This window comes from Seriola lalandi, unplaced genomic scaffold (assembly GCF_002814215.2).
Source record: "Seriola lalandi dorsalis isolate HSWRI2012SDOR001 ecotype SW California unplaced genomic scaffold, Sedor1 jcf7180002054824, whole genome shotgun sequence".
In the NCBI taxonomy this organism is placed as follows: domain Eukaryota; kingdom Metazoa; phylum Chordata; class Actinopteri; order Carangiformes; family Carangidae; genus Seriola; species Seriola lalandi.
Genome location: NW_019525377.1, coordinates 178,967 through 199,212, shown reverse-complemented (window position 1 = coordinate 199,212; position 20,246 = coordinate 178,967). Strand labels below are relative to the sequence as shown.

Genomic DNA, 20,246 nt, shown 5'->3' with positions numbered 1-20,246 from the left:
GGGGCACCTCTCCTCTTTGTAGTGGCATTTTTTTTTTCCTGAGGATATACCTTCCTTCTTTTAGGGTAGACCAATGACCACAAAAAAAAAAGTCATCTCCACTAATCACCACTCCTCCTGTATCTCACCTCGCTGACTACTGTCCATTATAAAGCTGTAGAGACACTAATACCTCTCTTTCAGTAGCACACTTTCTTTGTTCCAGTACTGCACCTTGCCACGGGAGCTGTTACCATGCTGATCAGTGTTGCACCACACTGTGTGGCTCCGGATTACAGGCAGACCTAAAACATAACTGCCTCCATCACTTTTTCTTTTTTAACTCATTGGTTCAAATGTCTTGTTAGGCAAGGCTTAGTGCGCCTTTGTTCCTGAAAATGATGTAGCTGTGATGTCTTTTTTTTTTTAAATCCTGAAAAATGTTTTAAGAAACAAGATCATGAACTGAATTTATAATTATATTTCTTTAGTATCTGGCTAAAGAATTGAATCCTTATTGTGAAGCAGTTGCAGAAAGTAAAAGTAAAAGCCGTGTGAAACGCAGTTTGGACATTTGTCAGCATATTGTTTTTAGTGGCCGATCAATTTGAGACAGTTCCAGGGTGGAGTAGACTTCATTATAGTTACAACAAGCACAGCAGAACAAAGCTGTTGAGCAAACAGTCTCCTTTCTTTCCTTTTTAAAATGCTACCAAAGAAAAAGAAAACAGCTAGAGATGTTCAACACCTCAAACTTTGAACATGCGACTTTAGATAAGCTGTGTCTTTTCCCTTGCACATTCTTATCCCTTGGATTTCCTCAGCATGCCAACAGCTCAGGTCCTGATCACAGCTCCACATGGTTTGGTACAGTACAGGCGTGCAAGTGTGCTCTTTCCCCACACTAAATTCATATACTGTAGGTTACAACAGTTAAAAAAAACATTACCTCTTTCTTTTATCTATGGTTTTTTTTTTTCTGCAATTAATGTGTCCTTGTGTTTGTGTGTCAGCGCGAGGGTGCGTTAGACGATGACTCCGCAGACATGGATGGAGAGAACGGGCGCGGCTTTGAGGAGTACGAGTGGGCGGGGCAGAAGAGGATCAGAGCTACAGCTTTGCTGGAGGGAGGCTTCAGAGGTACGAACACAATCACCTCAACACATACAACACCCGGCGGTAGTGTTTCAAATGATCGCTTTGCTTCCGGAGGGAGGTTGTCTCTCCCATCTGTCCTGTCACTTTCTGAAGCAGCACTGTTGTCAGTGCAGGTGTGTGTGCGCTGTGTGATGATGTAGGTGTCCAGTCGCCTTCTTGTTAGATGACTGACTGACCTGTCACGGCTCCACGGTCGCGTCCAGTCAACAGCGGTTTTGCAGTGTGTAGACAGGATCAGCCCAGCTCCCTGTTTGTTCTCTCCTTCCTTTTTTCTCTGTCTGCCTGTCTCCATCTTTGTTTCTCTGCTCATCCATCATCCCCTCTGCTCCTGTCCACTGTGAGCAGTGTTAGTTCTGTGAGACCAGTGTTGACCAGGGAGCTGTAATGGTGCCTGTGGTCTTGTGGCAGAGTGGGTTTGCCCGGGGTCAGCCCAGCTCAGCTTGGCTCGGCCCTACACAACCCTCTTAGTAAGGGGAAGGAAAACACATTTAGCTGGGCAATTGACCCGCTGGTCACCAGTCTGAGTTTGTGTGTATGTGTGTGTGAGCCCAGGAATGCAATTATAGAAGTGGATGGGAGAGCTGGTCACTGGGGAGCACAGCAGCTGCTGTGTGACACTACACACCTGCAGTGCTCCCTCTCCACTCTGTCACTGTCTCTTTCTCTTCTCAGACTTGTAGTTTCAATATGTTTAATTTATAATAAGCAGTCTGAATCTTCTCATGGGCACAGCTGATCTTACTGCTTTGTGGGAATGTGTCTGAATGAATAGAACATCAAAGAAAATTAATTGGCAACTATAAGCAAAGTTTGCTGGTTCCAACTTTTTAAATATGAAGATTTTCCACTTTTTGTTCATATATAGAGTAGTAACTGGACATCTTTGGTTTTTGGTCAAACAAAGTAAGAAATCTGAACATGTCACTTGTGGCCTTCGGAAACTGAGCGCTTCCAAAACCGACACTCAGGACTGTACCTGAACACATCGTGAGTAGACACAGATGGAGCAATGAAGCTGTTGCTGCTGCTCACGCTGTGTCTCTAGTGTCGACACGGTGTTTAACGATTAACTGTCGTCAACCATGTTGATTAATTTTCAGTAGGCCCTTTAAATTGCTTAATTGATTATTAGTTAATTACTTCAGCAACATATGCAAGGATGCGTAAATTCCACAAGTATAAGAAGGGCTGGGTATTGTCATCAACATTAGTGCTGATACAAGATCTGTGTTTCCTGTTTTTCAACCGCAGTTTCAAATACAAATATTGTTACACAAGCAGCTTCCCCTCAATGAAATAATCTAAAAATGGCAAAGCAAAAGGATTTTAATCCAGAACTCATTCATTTTCTACCGCTTATCCTCTAGTAGGGTCGCGGGGGGGCTGGAGCCTATCCCAGCATCTTCTCGGGCGAGAGGCGGGGTACTCCAGAACTGTTTTATGAAAAGAATAAGTAGAGTATGAATCTGAGTATGTTTTCAATACTTCTTCAGTCACGTTTTGCTCCATACGAAACAAATTTCGTTTTGAGTTTTGATGTGCAGTACAACAGTAAAGTAATGCAGAACAATGAGTTGTAGCTGCTCTAATAACATTACTTACCATCATGTATGTTGAGTTTTAAACATTTCTTGGGTAAAAATCCGCCTCTGTTTGCTTGACCTTGCTAAAAGAACCGTTTTAAGACCAAGACATCTAATGTGCCTGTAAAGAAAGCAGATTTTTATTTCTGTTTAATTGTTGGGATCCATGCAGTTGTATGTTTTTGAACTGCCCTGTGCGCCACACCGGCCTCCCATTGCGGCCTCAGTTGTGTTCATGTGTAAAACGTGGAGACGGCGAGATGGAGGCGAGCCATCAAGAAGTGCACAGATGGAGGTGAAGAGTTGTTGTCATCTCTTTAGAGGCTCTTTCAGACTCTCTCGGCTCTGCCTTTGCTTTCATCTGTCCCTCTTCCTGCTTTCCTCCTCCTCTCCCTGTTCGATCCGTTGTTAAACACACACACGCTGAGCCTCACCTGCCTCCCTCTCTCCCCCCTTCCCCTCCCTCTCTGCAAGCCAGAGAGAGAGGAGACAAGACAGATCAATGTTGAAATCTCAACTAAACCGCGCCAAAGAGGAGCTCGTGGGGTGGGAGGTGGCTTCTCCACCCGTCCATCCATCTCCCCGACGCCGCTTCCATCCGTCCATCTCTCTTTCACATCGTTAAACGAGCAGACACAGGACCCTTCTGCCGCGCTCTAATAGGGCACCTTGTGATGTGACACAGATAACTGAGGTGGCCTGGGGAGAGCCACTTGAAACGTACACACACACACACACACACTCGGCAGAAGGCTCAGAAGGTGGATTTTGTCTTGAAAGCTCCTCGGTGGTTCTAACACGCGTCGCTGAATCCAGCGGGCTCTCGGCAGGCTAGACGGATATAGAGATGTTGCAGGGGGTCTCCTCAGCTGGCGGGATGAAGAGACGGCCTATCCCTCTGTGAAGTGCCACCATCATTCCCTCCCTTTGAGACTGCGAGGAAGAAAGGCAGAGGGAACGAGGCCCCTTCAAGGGAGAGGGGGAGAGAGGGAGGGTTGGTGGGAGGAAGGGAGAGGGGGGAAAAAATCGAACAAGATCAGTTTATGATTCAACTCGGTGTGAGGGAAGACTTCCCTGTGTCTCGCACCAGCTTAGGCAGGTTGAAAGGACCCTCATAGCACAGACAGAGAGCTTTCTTTATCTGTCTAGTGGACTAAGTCTCTGTTTCATGAGCTGGAAAGTAACTAGATTTTACTCCATAACTTTTCAGGATACATTAAAATGTCTGTATATTAAAGAAAAAATGTGGTTTCTTGTGTTTATAATAGGACAGGGTGTTGTTTCACACCTTTATGATACTAGTGCCAATATGAGACCGGAGATTTGACCCTGGTACTTAAACAATACTTTCTTTATTATATAATATATAATTTCATTTAACAGAAGTATCATACGTTCTCAAGTGGTACATGAGCAGCATGACAAAAACTTATCCTGCACAAAAAAAATAATCTACATTTAGTCGTGAATCAGGAACCATCCAATTACACAACGAGCGAACAAGATCGTAAATCTAAACCAGGCACTTGATGTCTCATTCACATTTGATACCGTTTGATACTTGGCACAAAAAAAGGCCAACTGCTTTTTAATTAATCAATTAATAGTATCAGCACCATCTCAGCTAACTTGGTGAGTACAGTGTTATTACTGGTAAGAGTGATGGCCAAAACTATGATAATAATCCTCCGTTAATCAGTAAATTATGGGAAAAGAAACTCCTGAACACAAAGCGCTCGCCGGGCTTGAAAACACAAACCGTAATTGAAGTCCGGAACAAAAATAGCCGATCTGATCCGAGTGTAGCACCAGAGAGACAGGTTGAGAGGCAGACAGACAGATCCTGAGGTTTGATATGAGGCCGTCCTGAGAGACAGAGCAGAAGAAGAGGGGGATTATTGCAGGTTGAGATGGCCCAGAGGGATCGAGAACGAGGAGAAATCTCTTCTTTGTAAACGGACTTCAAAGATGGCCGTCTCATGTCTTTGTGTCTGTGTCCCTTTCCCCCATCTTTCTCCCTCTCTCCTCGTGACCTGTAAATGGCAGAAAGATAGTGCGATGACCTTTGACACCCCTCTTCTCTGCGTCTTAGGGGGTCCCGATAATTGCTATGGTAACAGGATGTCGCCGAGGTCGGTCGATGGGCTGATCCGGGCTCCCAGTCAGCCTGATGAGTCCTTTGATCCCGCCTGTCTCCTCAGATCTGCACTTGTAGTGTTGTTGTGGTGACATGCATGTAAATTGAGCGTCTCCCGTGTCGCCGTCATGAAGCATGTAACCCGGACGATAAAACGTGTAGTTAGCATGTTAAGAGTTAACGATAATTCAGGAGTTGGTTATGATAATGAGACAGACCGGGACGGCTGTGTAGGAGATGGTGTGTGTGTGTGTGTGTGTGTGTGTGTGTGTGTGTGTGTGTCTGTGTGTGTGTGTGTGTGTGTGTGTGTGTGTGTGAGTGTGTGTGTGAGTATTGATCCTGTCCTATCTAGCAGAAAAGAGAGGAAACAGTTCATCGAGCAGGACCGGTACAGGAGAGGGAGAGAGAGAGAGAACAGGTGATACATGAGTAGAGAGGAAAAATAGAGCGATAAAAGGTGGAAAGGAAGTAAAGAAGGAAACCGTCACGGAAAGCAAGGGGAGTGAAGAAGAGTGGAGAGAGGGCAGACGGGAGAAATGTGAAAGAATAAAGGTGATGATACCAAAAAAAAGGAGTGAAAAGGAGGTGAGGAAAGGAGAAATGAAGAGGAGGAGAGCTGAAGGAAAAAAGGAAGGGGGGGGGGGTTGGTGCATAATGTGAGTGAAAGGCAGTTAGAGTGGGGCTGACCTTTCCCTGGCCAGATTAGATTGGCCTGCCAAGACTGCTTAGAGGGACAGGTAAAAGCAGTGGAAACACACACACACACACACACACACACACACACGGAGAGGAATCAGGACACACGTGTACTCACAGTGAACACACCACAGATATGTAGGTTGATATACATGTGTATCAGTAATAAGAAAAAAAAACAGCATCATTTTCATCTTTAAGAGGCTAATTGAAAAAAATGTACTGTTTTTGTTATTTTGAATTCAACCATTATTTCACTGTTTTCAGCGGGACCTCAGTGACATGAATGTCTGTGACTGAGTGAGTGATGAAGTTAGTGAGTGATTCAGGGATGGAGTTACATCATCGGCCGAGTGTTGGACTTTTCCCACTGATGGTTTCTCTCTCAACATGAGTTAGTGTAATTTATTTTAACTTTCTGTAGTGTAGACAGTACAAGTACAAGTACAAGTGGTGGTTACGCATCGTTGTGAATATTAGCTGCTGCTGAATGTGTTGAGGGGAAACACTGGTAGAAAATGAAAGAAAATAGTACAAAATACACCTTGTAAATTTTCCACAGCCCAAGGAGATTTGTTCAAATCAACCAAAGTCAAAGATTTTCAGTTTATTTTAATTTTACTTTAATTGATTAATCAACTAATTGTTGCAGCTCTAGAGAGGTCTAATGAAGGTGCATTCAGACCTTAGTAACCGATAAGGACTAAAGGCGGTTCATGATCCGCTCACAGGTGCCGTCAGAATAATATAAAATGAATAGTTTGAACATTAGAACGTGAACTTTGTCATAATTGAAGATTGGGAAAAAATGCATGGAAGTCTAAACGTTTCATCACGTCACTCTGACTGTGTAAAGTAACACGAGCTCTGTTCGTCTTCTGCCCTGAAAACTTATACCCTCAGTAGCTGAGCAGAGCTAACGGGCTGCTAGATTTACACTGTGCTGCCATTGTTCCCATATGTTCCCCTCTGCCGCTGAGACCAAATAAAAGTTAAAAGGTCCTTTTTATTTGATCACTAAAAACCATGGGCCTGCTGTAAAAATGGCTCAGCATCGATGGCGTGTTTTATCACAGCAGCTTTCGGCCACTCACATTCTCTCTTCTCCCTGCTCATTTTTATTTTTCATGTTTTCCAGAGTAAGAGTGAAATGAGTCAGAGTTAGGTTAAACTAAAAGCGGCGGCAGATGGTTAAATCCCAGAAGAAGCTCGGAGACGAGACCTAGCAGCTGATTTGCACTTTGACAAAGACGCTATAGTGCAGTGAGACACCGCAGTGCACTGAGACCAACTGTTATAGGAAGTCTAGTATTGCAACACACACACACACACACACACATGGGGACAGAGGGTTAAATAAGATGGCTGTCAACTCTGTCTAGCTTGTATCTGGTCCTACACACTCTAGTCACACAAACACATACACACTCACACTCACACACACCGATCACACTAGTCCAGCTGAGAGCTTGTAGAAATTGGTATAGGTGTAAATAAGATGGCTGTCAGGCCTGTCACAGGTAGACACAAACACACAGACACCTTCACAGTCTCATCTTAACTGAAACTCAAGTGCACGCACGCACACACACACACACACACACACACACACACACACACACACACACTACCTATCTTCAAGTGCTTAAATAGTCAGGGTGTAAGTGAGATACACACTTTAACATTCTTGCACACACACACACCTACCTACCTTTGCATGGTAGATAGACATGGTGTAAGTGGCAGGTAGACAGACTCACACTCATGTGCGCACACACACACACACTTTGAAGGGTTTGGTGAGACAGGGCCTAAGTGACAGAGGGACAGACAGTCTCAAACAAACACTGAAGAGACTGCGCTAAGTGACGGACACACACAGACACAGCGGCTCTGTGGCTAAGTGGAGCTGAAGGGAGCAGTCAGGCAGCGGTAAGGGGTTGTCTGAGCGTTCATCACTGGGTTTATCTCTCTCTCTCTCTCTCTCTCCCCCTCTCCCTTTCTCACTCTCTCTGAGATTGACAGGTAAAGTGTCAGCCTTCATCAGTTCACCCCATGGCTAAATGCTCTCTCTCTCTCTCTCTCTCCACCCTCTTTCTCAACCAAATTTTCCTCTTTTTCTCACCTTCCTCCAGGTGATCTAAAAATAAGCCGAGCTGAATTTCAGATAAAGTTGTGCAACGTCTTGAAAACAGTCAACAGAGGTCTTTTACGTCTGCAGGCTTATTTTTGATTGAATTGTTTCTTAAATTACATTTCTACTGATTTTATTTTTTTAACCAAAATCTTCCAACAACGATATTTAGTTGAGACGGAGCAGATTGACGAGACTCATATCAGCAGTGACTCGCAGTTGTGTTGTATTTGATCGTGTGTCGTGGCAGTTCTAGCGCCTGTTGACCAAAACTGTATCCTGTTGTGTTTTGGGGAAGTCATGAGGCCTGTAATTGGAGTAAGGCACTACAGTTGTTGGTGTATACATTAGATTTGTGTACGTTGTTTTGATATTAGGGAGCACTATGTGCAGGGAAGACTGTGTGTCAGAGGCCAAAGGTCACATGTGGTATTTTTGTCTTCACTGATTCCCTAGTGTCCTGCTTCCTAAATGACTGCTGAGAATCGTCTTGTTGTTGTTTTCACAGGAACAGGTTTTGCCACGTGTAATATCAAGGAAAGCGCGGCGGACAGCGACGCCGACCTCGACGTGGACGGAGACGACACCTTGGAGTACGGCAAAGCCCAGTACACCGAGGCCGATGTCATCCCCTGCTCTGGAGCCGGAGAGGACCAAGGAGAGGCCAGAGAGAGGGAGGCGCTACGGGGAGCCGTGCTCAAGTACGAAGGCGAAACTACAAGACAATTAAACCAGCACATAGCGCTTTATCAGTTAGTCTGCACATTATTTTCTACTTTAATCGATGAATCACGTGTAAAAGATGTCACAGAAAAATACCCATTCCAGTTTCTCAGAGTAAATTCAATTTACCAAAATTTATCAAAGAAAAATCTTTAATTTTTTTTGCTGTTTGTTTGAAAAATGAATTAAATTGTTTATTTAAATGAAGTTAATTGATAATTAAAATAGTTTCAGATTATTTTTCCATCAGTCTCTTAATGGACTAATCGTCTCAGTTGTGTTGTTGTTCACTGTACTGGTGTTGATGATCCTTAAGGTCTTGCTCATACTAGTGTGTGTGTGTGTGTGTGTTGCAGCGGTGGGATGCCTTCTAACAGAATAACGCCTGAGTTCTCCAAATGGGCCAGTGATGGTAAGTACAGAGGAGAACAGAGACTTTACTCTTTTTGACATTTTATTTGTATGTTTTTTAATCCGTTTTTTTAATTCCCTTTGATGGAGCCCTTGATTAAAGGTCTTATTTAAGTAACCGCAGTGTGCAGGTGTGTAATGCTAACCGTGTTGCCTTACCGTGTATGTCTGCAGAGATGCCTTCAACAAGCAACGGGGAGAGCAGCAAGACAGACCCCAGCACTCCTTCATCCTCCTCCTCTTCCTCCTGCGCCCCGCGCACCTGTAAAAACAGCGAGATCGAAAAGTAGGTGACCCAGAAATCTGCACACACACAAAGTATTTGTAAAAGGTGAGACAGAGAATTACTCTGTCACATTTGCCACTGCACTGTTAGACCACACACACACACACACACACACACACACACACACACACACAGACAGACAGACAGTCATGGTGGTCTATGACTTTGTGATGAGTTTTCTTACTTCGACTTGTAGAGAGTCATAAATTATACATTTTTTGTGTGTGGGTGTGTGTGTTGTGTGTGGGTGTGTGTGTCAGGGAGGGTCTCTCCAGGTATTGATTTTCTCTGCAGCTGTGTTCTCTTAGAGCGCACAGCAGCCTTAGAGTCATTAATGAGGACATAGACACAACCAGAGAGACGCACACTAGTGTCAGAGCAAATCTTTGTTCACACTGGTTCTACACACAGGCTTTCAACACACTTCACACTTCACACACACACATAAACATACGGTTCAGACACGATGCATGATAATAAGCTACTATCATAGTTTTCAAGTTGGAGGCTGAAAATCACACAGTGCTTAGACTTTCTTTGTGTTGTCTGATTAATGGCTTGGCTACGGTTCGGATGCAAGGAACAGATTCTTATTGACAAAGTCTCCACAATCACACAACATCAGGAACCAAATCGCAAATTTCTGTTCAATTTTATTCGCTTAAGACAGAAGGAATAAAACATCAGTGGAATGTTCCTTTAATAAACACCAGCGAATGAATGAGACTGTATGTTGAAGTACTGATAACTCCAAGTGTTAACTGTCTAAATTGATGTTGGAACTGGCCAGTACAAAAAAATCCCTTCACCTGGTTAGGTTAAAAAAACACACACACACACACACACACGCACACACACGCACACACTGTCCTATCCATTAGGACTGTGCGTGAAACACCAGTGCTCTGTAATTCCCTCATTTCTATCTCCTCATCCATATTCTGCCACAAGTAAACTGTCTCACATTCACACACACACACACACACACACACACACACACACACACACACACACACACAGAGAGAGCTTGGGTCCGTATTCTGCTGTCAGCTTGTTGATTTCCATCCCGACCCCTTGTCTTTTTCTGTCACTGCCTGAGTGGAAGGCCACACTGCCGGCTGACCAGTAAACCCGTGACACAATCTGGTTATCGGAGCACACACACTGAAATATTACTTTAGAAGTAATTGCAACCTGCGTGGTTATAGCTTTACATAACATGTCCCCTTTCACCCCTGAGAGGGCTGCATGTGATAAATGCTTCATTTAAATGAATCAATGGCATGGCCTCCCAGTGTGTGTGTGTGTGTGTGTGTGTGTGTGTGTGTGTGTGTGTGTGTGTGTGTGTGTTACTCATATTAAATATCAGCACCGGAGATAACTGGTGAATAAGCTCGAGGTGTATTGATCAGAAACAGCTCCACAAGGCAAGAGCTGTGTGTGTGTGTGTGTGTTCGCTGAGCGAGGGGATGAATTGGATCATTTGCGGTGTGATCGTCCCTGTGTGTGTTTGTGTACAAGACAGAGAGATGTAGAGTGGTCAGTGCGGCTGTGATGAGGGGCGGCGGTCAGGCAGGTGCTGACAGCTTCACTAGACAACATCATCGGCAGTGAGGAAGCGTCGCCCTGCTCCTGATGCCCTGTTTGCACAACACAAACACAAACACACGGCCACATGTGTGTGTGCTGATTGTAAGAAGTTCCTGAACCGATGACCCGGTTACTAAAGTCACCACACGTTTCAAAGTTTAGTCTGATTTTCAGGTGAAAGATCTTCATAGTTCTGGAACGGGGGCCGGTGGATAAATGGACATATATAACTAATAACAGTCGCCTTAAGGTTGAAAGTAATTATCAGCTCAGATACTGACATTATTAATTAGATCTCGTACCGGCCAGACGTGACCAATCCATATACGATAAGGTTACTTCGTCAGTGTCGTTACAAAACTTCACTAATATCTGCTCTCACTCACATTTACTCAGCGGAGGCAGGCTGCCACAGCAATCTGATATCTTATATAAACAAGTCTCCACTTAGGAGACAGGAAGAGAGCAGTGATATCAAACTGTTTATATTGGCTGATGTCCTGAGGAGAGATTTCAGAATGTGTGTCAGGAGAGAAAAAGGGCAGATCGGTGAATCCGCAGCAGAAAGTCACTTGATTTTAAGGCGCTACGCAATTGTTAGTGCGAGGTTAAAAAATCACCTGTGTAACGACAGGTAACGTTGATGTAGCAGGAAGTAATGAAGGTCCAAAGGCCAGAATATAAAGATGCGATCTGTGGAGGGACTCGTGACTGTGTGGGGTCGAATGTGAGCCGAAGACTGGAGATGTGCAACAGTGAAAACCTTTCTGCCCTTTAGCCTTCGTCATGTCAGAGGTGGACGACATCTTTAATCTGATTGCGATTAAATGTCAGGTTTTTATTTTAGTTTTTTTTAATAATAATTTTCCAGCCACAGAACATACATTACGTCAGACTAATAACAGTAAGGGAATAAATTCTAGCAAGAAGAAAAATCTCATAACATTTCAGTCAAACCGCTTGTGCGTCCCGTAGCTAAATTTCACCTAAAGATTATTGTCAGGTGGCATAAATATTAATTTCTCCTCAGACAATCAGATCTTACGACTTTTTTTTATGGCCCAAATGTAGCTTGCGGGTGTTACAACATGATGTTCTCGCCGGAGGTCTTAGGGGCCACCTGGAGCAGAACACGCCTTAATCTAAGTATCCATTTAAAGGGAGCCAACGAGATGCTGAATGATTGCATTGGAACAAGCAGTCAGCTGGCTGGCTGGAACAATTCCCTGCCTTACTCCTCTCCGCTCGCTATAAATGCCCGTATTTGTGGAGCTTCTGTGTCCCTCCGTCCCCAAATGAAAATGAGATTTGTCTCCTTTCGTTACATTGATACATTGTACGTGTGTGTGTGTGTGTACGTACATGTGTGTGTGTGTGTACGTGTGTGTGTGTGTGTGTGGGGCTTTGCACAGGGCAGCGTTAGTGAAATCTCTCTCTCTGTCTCTGATCCCAGATGGGTAATGATCTGGTCGCCTCCCGGGGCGTCCTCGTTCCCCTGCTCATTCCCCTGCAAGATAAATGAGCTCACACACACACACACACACACTCTCACTCACACACACACACAGACATACATATACACGTACAACGCCTGAGACGCTCTTTCCCCCTCCAAGATAAATGGCCCCTCCAATGCCGCCAATGCGATTGCTGCCAAATTTGGTGCTCCAGCTGGAACAATGCGGAGAGATTTCCATGTGGTTTCTGCAAATAATTGAATCTGTCCTCAATTTGGAAGTGATGAAGCTAGATTTTTACCCTCCTCCTCCTCCTCCCTCCCACCCCCCCTCACTCACTCACACACACACTGCCCGGTCTCTGCCTTTTCCTCGCTCCTTCCTCTCTTTATTGTTCTGGCCCTGAGCCACATTTCTCTCTCTTTCTCCCTTCTTCCTCGTTCCCATTTCTCTTTTCTCCCAGTCCTCTGTCTCAATTTTTCTCAGGCACTTACAAGATGCCCCCCCCCCCCATCCCTTCCCTTTTGCCATCTGAGACCTCCACACACACACAGAGAGACACACACACACACACACATCGGGCTGAGGCAGGGGAAATCAATAGTGACTTAAATGTTTTATCATGGTGTGTCAGTGTAGTTAAGGCCTCAGTTAACAGGGTGCAGCAGAGAATGATGCTCTAAAGAGATTTACTGCTGCTATTTTCGCAGCACATACATGTGAGAAATGTATTTCTCCCCACCTGGTGGATAAAACATTTGCTAGAAGACAGTTTCCGAAATGTATGTATTTTTTATTAATTGTAATGTTTTTCATTTCGTTCGTCCCTGTGTTGAGAGGGAAGCTGAGTGAGGCTGAAATGTAGGTAGACAGTAGATTAAGACACAGGGCTGATTGAGATGGATGGTAGAGGTCTTCAGCTACACAGAGACACACACACACACAAACACATACACACATGCACACTAATGAAATGAGAAATAGCCCCACACATGTTGGGGACAGAGCGCTAAATAGAGGGGAGACGGAGCCATCTATCTGTCTCTGTCTGGCTTCCCTGCTTCTTGTTTTTAGGGATGACTCCAGATAGCAACATACTGCAGTATCACTTTCTTTCACCCACAAACATTTACACAGCATCCAAAAAAAGCCCTACAGGGCAGTAACTACGGTGGAGTAGTAGCGTGTTGTGTGACTGGGAGTTGTATTTTAAGTGTTGGTTGCTTGCGGTTTTATGATGCCAGATCTTCCGATCAAGGCCACAAGTTCAGTCAAGAACCAACCAGCCCCGAGGGCTCGTCCCCACCGAGCTCACTGACGCTAACAGAAACACGAACGGAGCAAACAGATGTACAATACGTGCCAGTAAATACCCATCACCGGAGGGAGAGTGCTGTACTGACATCAGCAGTCCACAGTGCAGGAGAACAACACAGGAAAGTAAGTCGGGACATCCATAAGTAACTTGACGCAAGGCCAAAATGAAACTTCACATATTATCAACATGTAACACAGTATATGCTGCTTATCTGACGGTGAGCTACAGAACATTGAGCCAGAGCGTCTCTGAATCTGCCCTGAAAAGCTTATTACAGATCTCAGATGAGGGATTGAAAAGGATTCTGCTTTGATAAAGCTAATGTCAGTGATACTTGTCTCCTCCCGGGACCCACATTCATGGAAACTCACTGGTACACCGAGTAAGAGCCAACTCAGACAGACGATCATTGTTTAGTCCTTGACCCCAGAATACTTTACATTTTAAGTTGTAACCCGAGTTGAGTGGTTAGTTTGTTCCTGTAAATTAACATGACAATGTTTTTATAAGCGCGGGTCCCAGAGTGAAATAAATTTTCCTATTTTGGCTCCAAGACTGCAAAGGTTGAAAACCCCTGAGCCAGCTTAAATCAGTGACACACACAAATAGCATAAAAGCCTTAAACTCAAGGATTTTTACTTGTGGTTCCTGCTGGTGGAGAGGCTATTCATCTCTCTGCGCGTCACATTTAGCCCCAGAGAGTTGTCTCTCCTTTCCTTAGCCCTGTGAAATCATCCCGTTCTTCTTTTTTACCTCCATTAAATCTTTGCTCCTCCTCCTTCTCCCCTCTTACTTCCCCCTCTACCTCCCCGTTCCCCCGTTGAGATGGCCACAGCCGCATAAAGATAAATTAACATGTCATTGAATCGCGCTGGGAAACTCAACAACTTTTTAAACGCGGTTTTCTATAAATTAGCCATACCAAATGAACATTCATCAGAGAGATGGAAGGATAATGGAGGAGAGGGGAGAAGTGTTGTTATGTGAATCTTTTTTAAAGAGAAAAACTTCCAATCCTCCGCTCTTTAACTCTGAGGAGGAAGGAGAGCCCGTTGGCAGAGTTAAGTCGACTGAGCGACAGGGGGATTTATTGCAGCTGTTAAAAGAAAGACACAAGCGTGTTTGAGGGACAACCCCCATCCAGTCCCATCCAGGCCAGAGTCCACTGCTGCTTTATAAGCTAGCAGGCTAATCAAGGCTAAATGGCTTTTTACAAGCTCAGGACTTATAAGAGGAGAGGGTAAAGCAGTTTATAGGGCATGGAGTGGCGAGTCAGACCAGGAGTCCCAACTATGTCTTTATAGACCCGGGATGGTGATGGGGTTACAGGGCGGAGCCAGAGAAGGTCGACTTTTCCCAGAGACCTCGTGGAGGAGGCAGAACCTCCTGTCGTATTAGTGGTGGCGGGGCGGCTCGGGGTTTAGAGACGGTGTCCTTCAAGTCTCTTTGACGACAAACAGGCAACACGCTGAAATGTTCCTCATGGAGAAAAGTCCTGACCAGGCTCAGTGATGCTGCTCTGTAGTTGGCCCTGACATCTGATTTCCCTGTGGAGGGAGGAAAGTGATATTTTCAATATGTAAGGGTGATGAATGTTGCAGAAGGAAAGAGCTACCCAACTCAAAGCAATAACATGCCACAAGTCGGGCTGCAACTAATAATTGCCCAAATGTGACATCATCTTATTGCTCGATCTGTCTGAACACCAGTCAAATCCAAAAAGATATTCACTTCATATCAACAGAGAAAGCAGAAAACTGGAGACATGGAAGATAGTGCTGCTTTTCTGCCTCCATTAAAGGACACCTGCCAACCAATCAAAATCGAGATGGTATGATCTGTAAATATCGTGTGTTTTAGGAGCAGAAAGAATGGGGAACGTTGTTGAAGATCATCATCTCTTTTGGAAGATGTAAAGGCTCGTTCATGGTTTCCATGGCCGCACGGTTCGGCATGAGTCAGCATGACGTAGATTTTGTCATCTGCCCAAATCTGTGAGGGAACGCTGCTGAAGTGCAGCCTGAAGCGTGAGATAGCGCGAACTGTCTGCACATCACGCTAGATAACTAAGCTGTCTTGTCATGGAGTACGATCAAAGCTTAAGTCGTCAAAGTTTCCAGAAGAACAAGTTTCTGCCAAGAAGAAGTTTCACTTTCTCCAATCATAAGGTTTCTCTGCTAAACACGTACAATTCAGCGCAACGCTCGGGTGTTTGAAGACGTCTGCTGATGACCGTACAAACCTGAAATGTTTAATTTTAATCTAATCTTTAATTAAGTTTAAATGTTCAATTTATTTTAATGAGCTTGTTTGAAGGAATTACAGTGTAAAACTCCTGGTGTGGCACACATGCAAAAGATGAACAAAAAAATGACTCTAGAAAGGAAATTGAGAAAGTCGATCCTTGTTTCTTTCCCCCTGTAGGCTCTGCTGTTTGAGGATGCAGCAAATGAAGCCATATCCTAGGCCACACACACACACACACACACACAGCCACTTATAATTCCCTTTTGCACTCAACCTCCCTTCCCTTTCTGCGCTTGTCCTTCCCCATCCAGATCAATACCATAGATCAGCCAGCTATCAGGCTGCAAAATGACCACATCACCATAAACACACACACACACACACACACACACAGTGCTATTGCATCTTTCTGGAGAACGAGCGGATGGCCGTAATAAACACCGGCTGGCTCGCACGGCTTCGTCTCTCCGCGCAAATCATCATCATCATCAGCGTTGCGGTCTGCGCGTCGGCCGTATTGATTTAGTTATGGCTGCTTCATATGCTGCTGGACAGTGTTAAATGCACATTTTCTGTTATCATGCTACACATTAATCAGAGGCTGCTTAGAGGCAGGAAGAAAGGGAGGACAGTGGATGGAGAGATGAAGGGAGGACACGAGGAGATAAATACAGAGGCAAGGAAATAAATTGCGAGGGAGAGACGGACGCGGGGATAGATGGGAAAATATAACAGGAGACGCAGAGGATGAAAGGTGAACGTGAGATGTTAGAAAAAGACGACAGGGCATTTAAGTGAAAGTCAGGAAGGGGCGAGAAAGAGGAGCGGAAAGGAGGGGCGGAGTGTGACCACAATTAAAGGATGGGGGGAATGAGTCAGGGGAGGGGGCTGGAGTTGTAAATCTGGGGTAAGATAGGGCCTTTGAGGATACAGCTGTGTTAAACAGAGGGATGTCATACTATATATTGGACACGGAGAGTGAAAGAAACGATGGGAGGCTTTAAAGATACCTGACTGAGTGTGCAGAGAGAGAGAGAGAGAAGGTAACGACAAAGAGGTGTTCAATAGAAACATGTCATCCTTCACACTGAGTGACAGAGAGCAGAGGGAGCCAAAATCAGATGACGGTGAATAAAAAGCTGTGGAGAATCAAAGTTTAGACAGAAGTAAATGACCCTCGGGGAAAGAACACACGTATTTCTGATTGAGTGCTGCGTGTGATAGAGTTTACATCCATGTTAAAGTTAAAAAAAACAACTTGAAAACACATGTGTGGACACACACACACAGAAGTCGTTTTCTCATCTTAACCGATTTATTTTCCTCAGTGTAGACTCGGCCTGACTTCACCTCGTCAGCGCCGGCTGGTGTGGAATTTCACACACCGTCCTCGTACCTGTGTCTATATGTCTTAAAATGTCAAACCTAAAATAAATCTTTCTTCCTCTTGTTTTTCTTCTTTTTTCCTTTCCCCTTCCTCTGCTCCAGGGTAACGGAGGAGGAGTCCACAGCCACCACCATGGAGGCTCTGAAGGCTCGAATCAGAGAGCTGGAGAAGCAGATACTGAGAGGAGACCGATACAAGTGTCTCATCTGCATGGTGAGTATCACAGTCATGTGAGCGCTCTCTGGTTAATGCTCATAGTAAATCATTCCCACCATCACCGAGGAGACCCTCCGAGGGGGACGTGTCCCTCCTCAGATGCTGTGTCGCAATCGAGAGGCTGGATCCTCCAAAGTCTGCACTAATTGGCCAAATACTCCTGTGAATATCTCCCTCTGTCCAGATTTAAAGGGGCCACGTGTAAACACAATGGAGACCCATTCATAGCAGAACAGCTCCACAACGCTACAAGATGTCAACAACTCCACAGGGAACTTTTTAAATATCCCACAACCCACTGCACATTAGGCAGGTTTTGAATAAAGGCTTCAGGCAGTCGTTGTGAGCTTGTGGCCACATTGTACTTTGCATGTATGTGGTTTGAGGTAGTCGTCAGTCACCAACACGTAGGTCACAGGAAGGACACAGGACAATGGACGCCAAGCGTAAACTCCTCTGTTGGTTCTTCTGAGCATCTTTTGTCAGAGAAAAGACAATTATACAAATACACTTACTATTAATACAACAGAAGACCATGTTATACATCTGGTGTCAAATTTAAACATCACACTCAGAAGTGGGCATTGTGAATCTTTTGCTAATTTTAAACCTCATGATATCAGCTTTTGTGACTGTGAAGCTGGTGGTGCTGGGTCGGCCTGGTTCTCAGGTTCTTTAAAGGGTCCGTACTTCCTCTGTCGACTCGGACCCTTAGTCAGTGTCAGCCAGTCTAAAGAATCTTTCATCCAACTTCCCCTACACTGCTCTTTGCCCACTTGACTCACATATTGTTCATCAAGCAAACGTCCATTCAGTATTTTTTTTTTTTTTCCTCCTTTGATCCGACTCCAAAATGTGGTTGTTTAGTGTGTTTTGTTGTGTGCTGGAAAAGTGTCTGTGTCATTTCTTTGGTTTCTGGATGTCTCGGTGTTGGAGTGCTGCTGGTGTTGTGTCACTGTTGTGCTGTGGTGGTTTCCGCTCTTGCATGGCTTTGTGAGTCGACAGGATTGTCTGCTGGCAGAAGGTTCCCGGTGCTGAATATTTCGCTTTACCATCGCTTTACCATCTGAACGACTTATATTTAAATAAAAAATATATATATTCATGAGTATACGGCTCACACAAAAGGTTAATTGTGCACAAAATGTGACACAAAATGACTGGAAAGCATAAGATGGGGGCAAGTAGTGTTGCGCTGTAGAGTGAGACGAGGCTCCTGTGTCTCACAGCTTGTATAGGTGATTGATTGGACTCCCAGATCAATGATGGAAGGCGCGTGTCGTTCCTTGACAATATCAGGCAGAATGAGGGACGTCGTCAATATTCATGTTCATCAGATGCTTGAGATGTGACTGTACCTACACCCCCCCACCCCCACCCCCACCCCATCAGTGTTTGCATACCCTGCTTTGTGTCAAGTACCCATCCTGTCATCCTTCAAGCTTGTGGACAGTGCAGCGTCGGCATCCTGTGTGTGTGTGTGTGTGTGAGAGAGAGAAGTGGGTAATTACCGACGCCTGCGCTTCCTAAAGGTCGCTGGGTGCCCGAGGTGACACGGAGGGCAAGGCACAGCGATCGATCACTCACTGCCCCATAGACACAAGGCTCTTCTCTGCTCATCTGTCACTGTCCCACATCTCACACACACACACACACATCTTCCATCTAATCCGTCTCTGTCTGTCTTTAACCCGTCACTGTGTCTGATCTTAAAGTCAGGTCACTCTCACTAGTTGGCAAGTAGTTAAAAACATGGAAGGTGGGTCAGAGAAGCCGGAGATTTCCCCTGCGACCTGAGTTATGACTCAGTGACTCAAGTCTTTACACGTGTTCCCTCAGAATGCTTCTTTACGCATCACAACCTCCCCGTGCTCAGGTGGTTGTCTGTAAGTGGGGAAACAAGTGCTCTCCTGCTGCAGCCAAGTTGGCTCAAGTTGTGCGTTATCCTCTCCCGGTTCTGAGGCGAGCTCAGAGCTGGGCTTCAGTCCGGTGAGTGGGTTTCTACCCCCATCTACTGGTGCTTTATAGAAGGAACATTCAACTTTGTCCTGTTGAGACGTGTGAAAGAGGATCTGCTGCTGCCTTTATTCCCATAATAAGAGAAATGTATGAAAAGAAATGTAGTATTGGTTATTTTCATGGAGGTCCACGAGACAAAGTCTGTGAATGGAACAGAACAGTGTTGTAGATGAAAAGCACAAAAAAACCGGGATAATGTTGGAAGACTAATACTTGGCTATACCACATATCTGTACAGTAATAATAATAATACCAACAGCTATTTTAAACATGCCAGAAACCTCCAATCTGAGGCTATCAGCACGTTTTCCATTAGAAGTAGCCAAGTTATTTATATTATTATACGTCAGTCCTTAATATTGCACTTCCAAAGCTCACAGGAGACAGTTAAAAAAAATGGTACAATTTAAAGCTGCCGATATCCCAACTTTACTCTCCCAGCATTATTAAGATTCACACGACAGCGTGAGCCCGGCGAGCGCCTTCAACACTCGCCACGCCCACCTCAGTGTATTCCTGTGTTAGCAACGTGGACGGAAGTCAATGGATGGTTTCAGCGTTCAGGTGTCACTGACTGTAGTTGCAGTATCCGACCTGTAGAGCTTTCCGCTGGCATGAAGCGGCTCGGTCGAGTCATCAGCCATCACACTCCTCAAAGTTGCTCAAAGTCAAAGCTTCATTGCTCTTTGCTCATTGGCTGTCTGTCTGGCTGTCGCTGGCGCTCGCTCCTACGTGTGTGTGTGTGTGTGTGTGTGTGTGTGTGTGTGTGTGTGTGTGTGCATGTTTGGGGGTCGGTGTACTTGTCTACACACGTTTTCATATTGCACTGTGGTGAGTGTGTGTGTGTGTGCGCGCGCGACCAACACAAGCCCGGCACTATGATTAGCTGCCCCCTTTCGCCCCTC

General features: G+C 45.0%; 1 protein-coding gene across 8 annotated transcripts in view; it reads left to right on the top strand.

The window, feature by feature from the left end:
- The window catches only part of rnf220a (ring finger protein 220a), a 174,518-nt gene that overhangs the window by 146,605 nt on the left and 7,667 nt on the right, over positions 1-20,246 (top strand). For 4 of the 8 annotated variants that reach the window (XM_023426260.2, XM_023426258.2, XM_023426261.2 and 1 more), the window contains exons 8-12: positions 993-1,119; positions 8,196-8,439; positions 8,767-8,822; positions 8,996-9,107; positions 17,208-17,319. In XM_023426260.2, coding sequence (XP_023282028.1) covers positions 993-1,119; positions 8,196-8,439; positions 8,767-8,822; positions 8,996-9,107; positions 17,208-17,319 — 651 coding nt within the window. The remainder of the gene's footprint in view (positions 1-992; positions 1,120-8,195; positions 8,440-8,766; positions 8,823-8,995; positions 9,108-17,207; positions 17,320-20,246) is intronic. The other 4 variants (XM_023426259.2, XM_023426263.2, XM_023426262.2 and 1 more) reach the window with 1 other exon arrangement.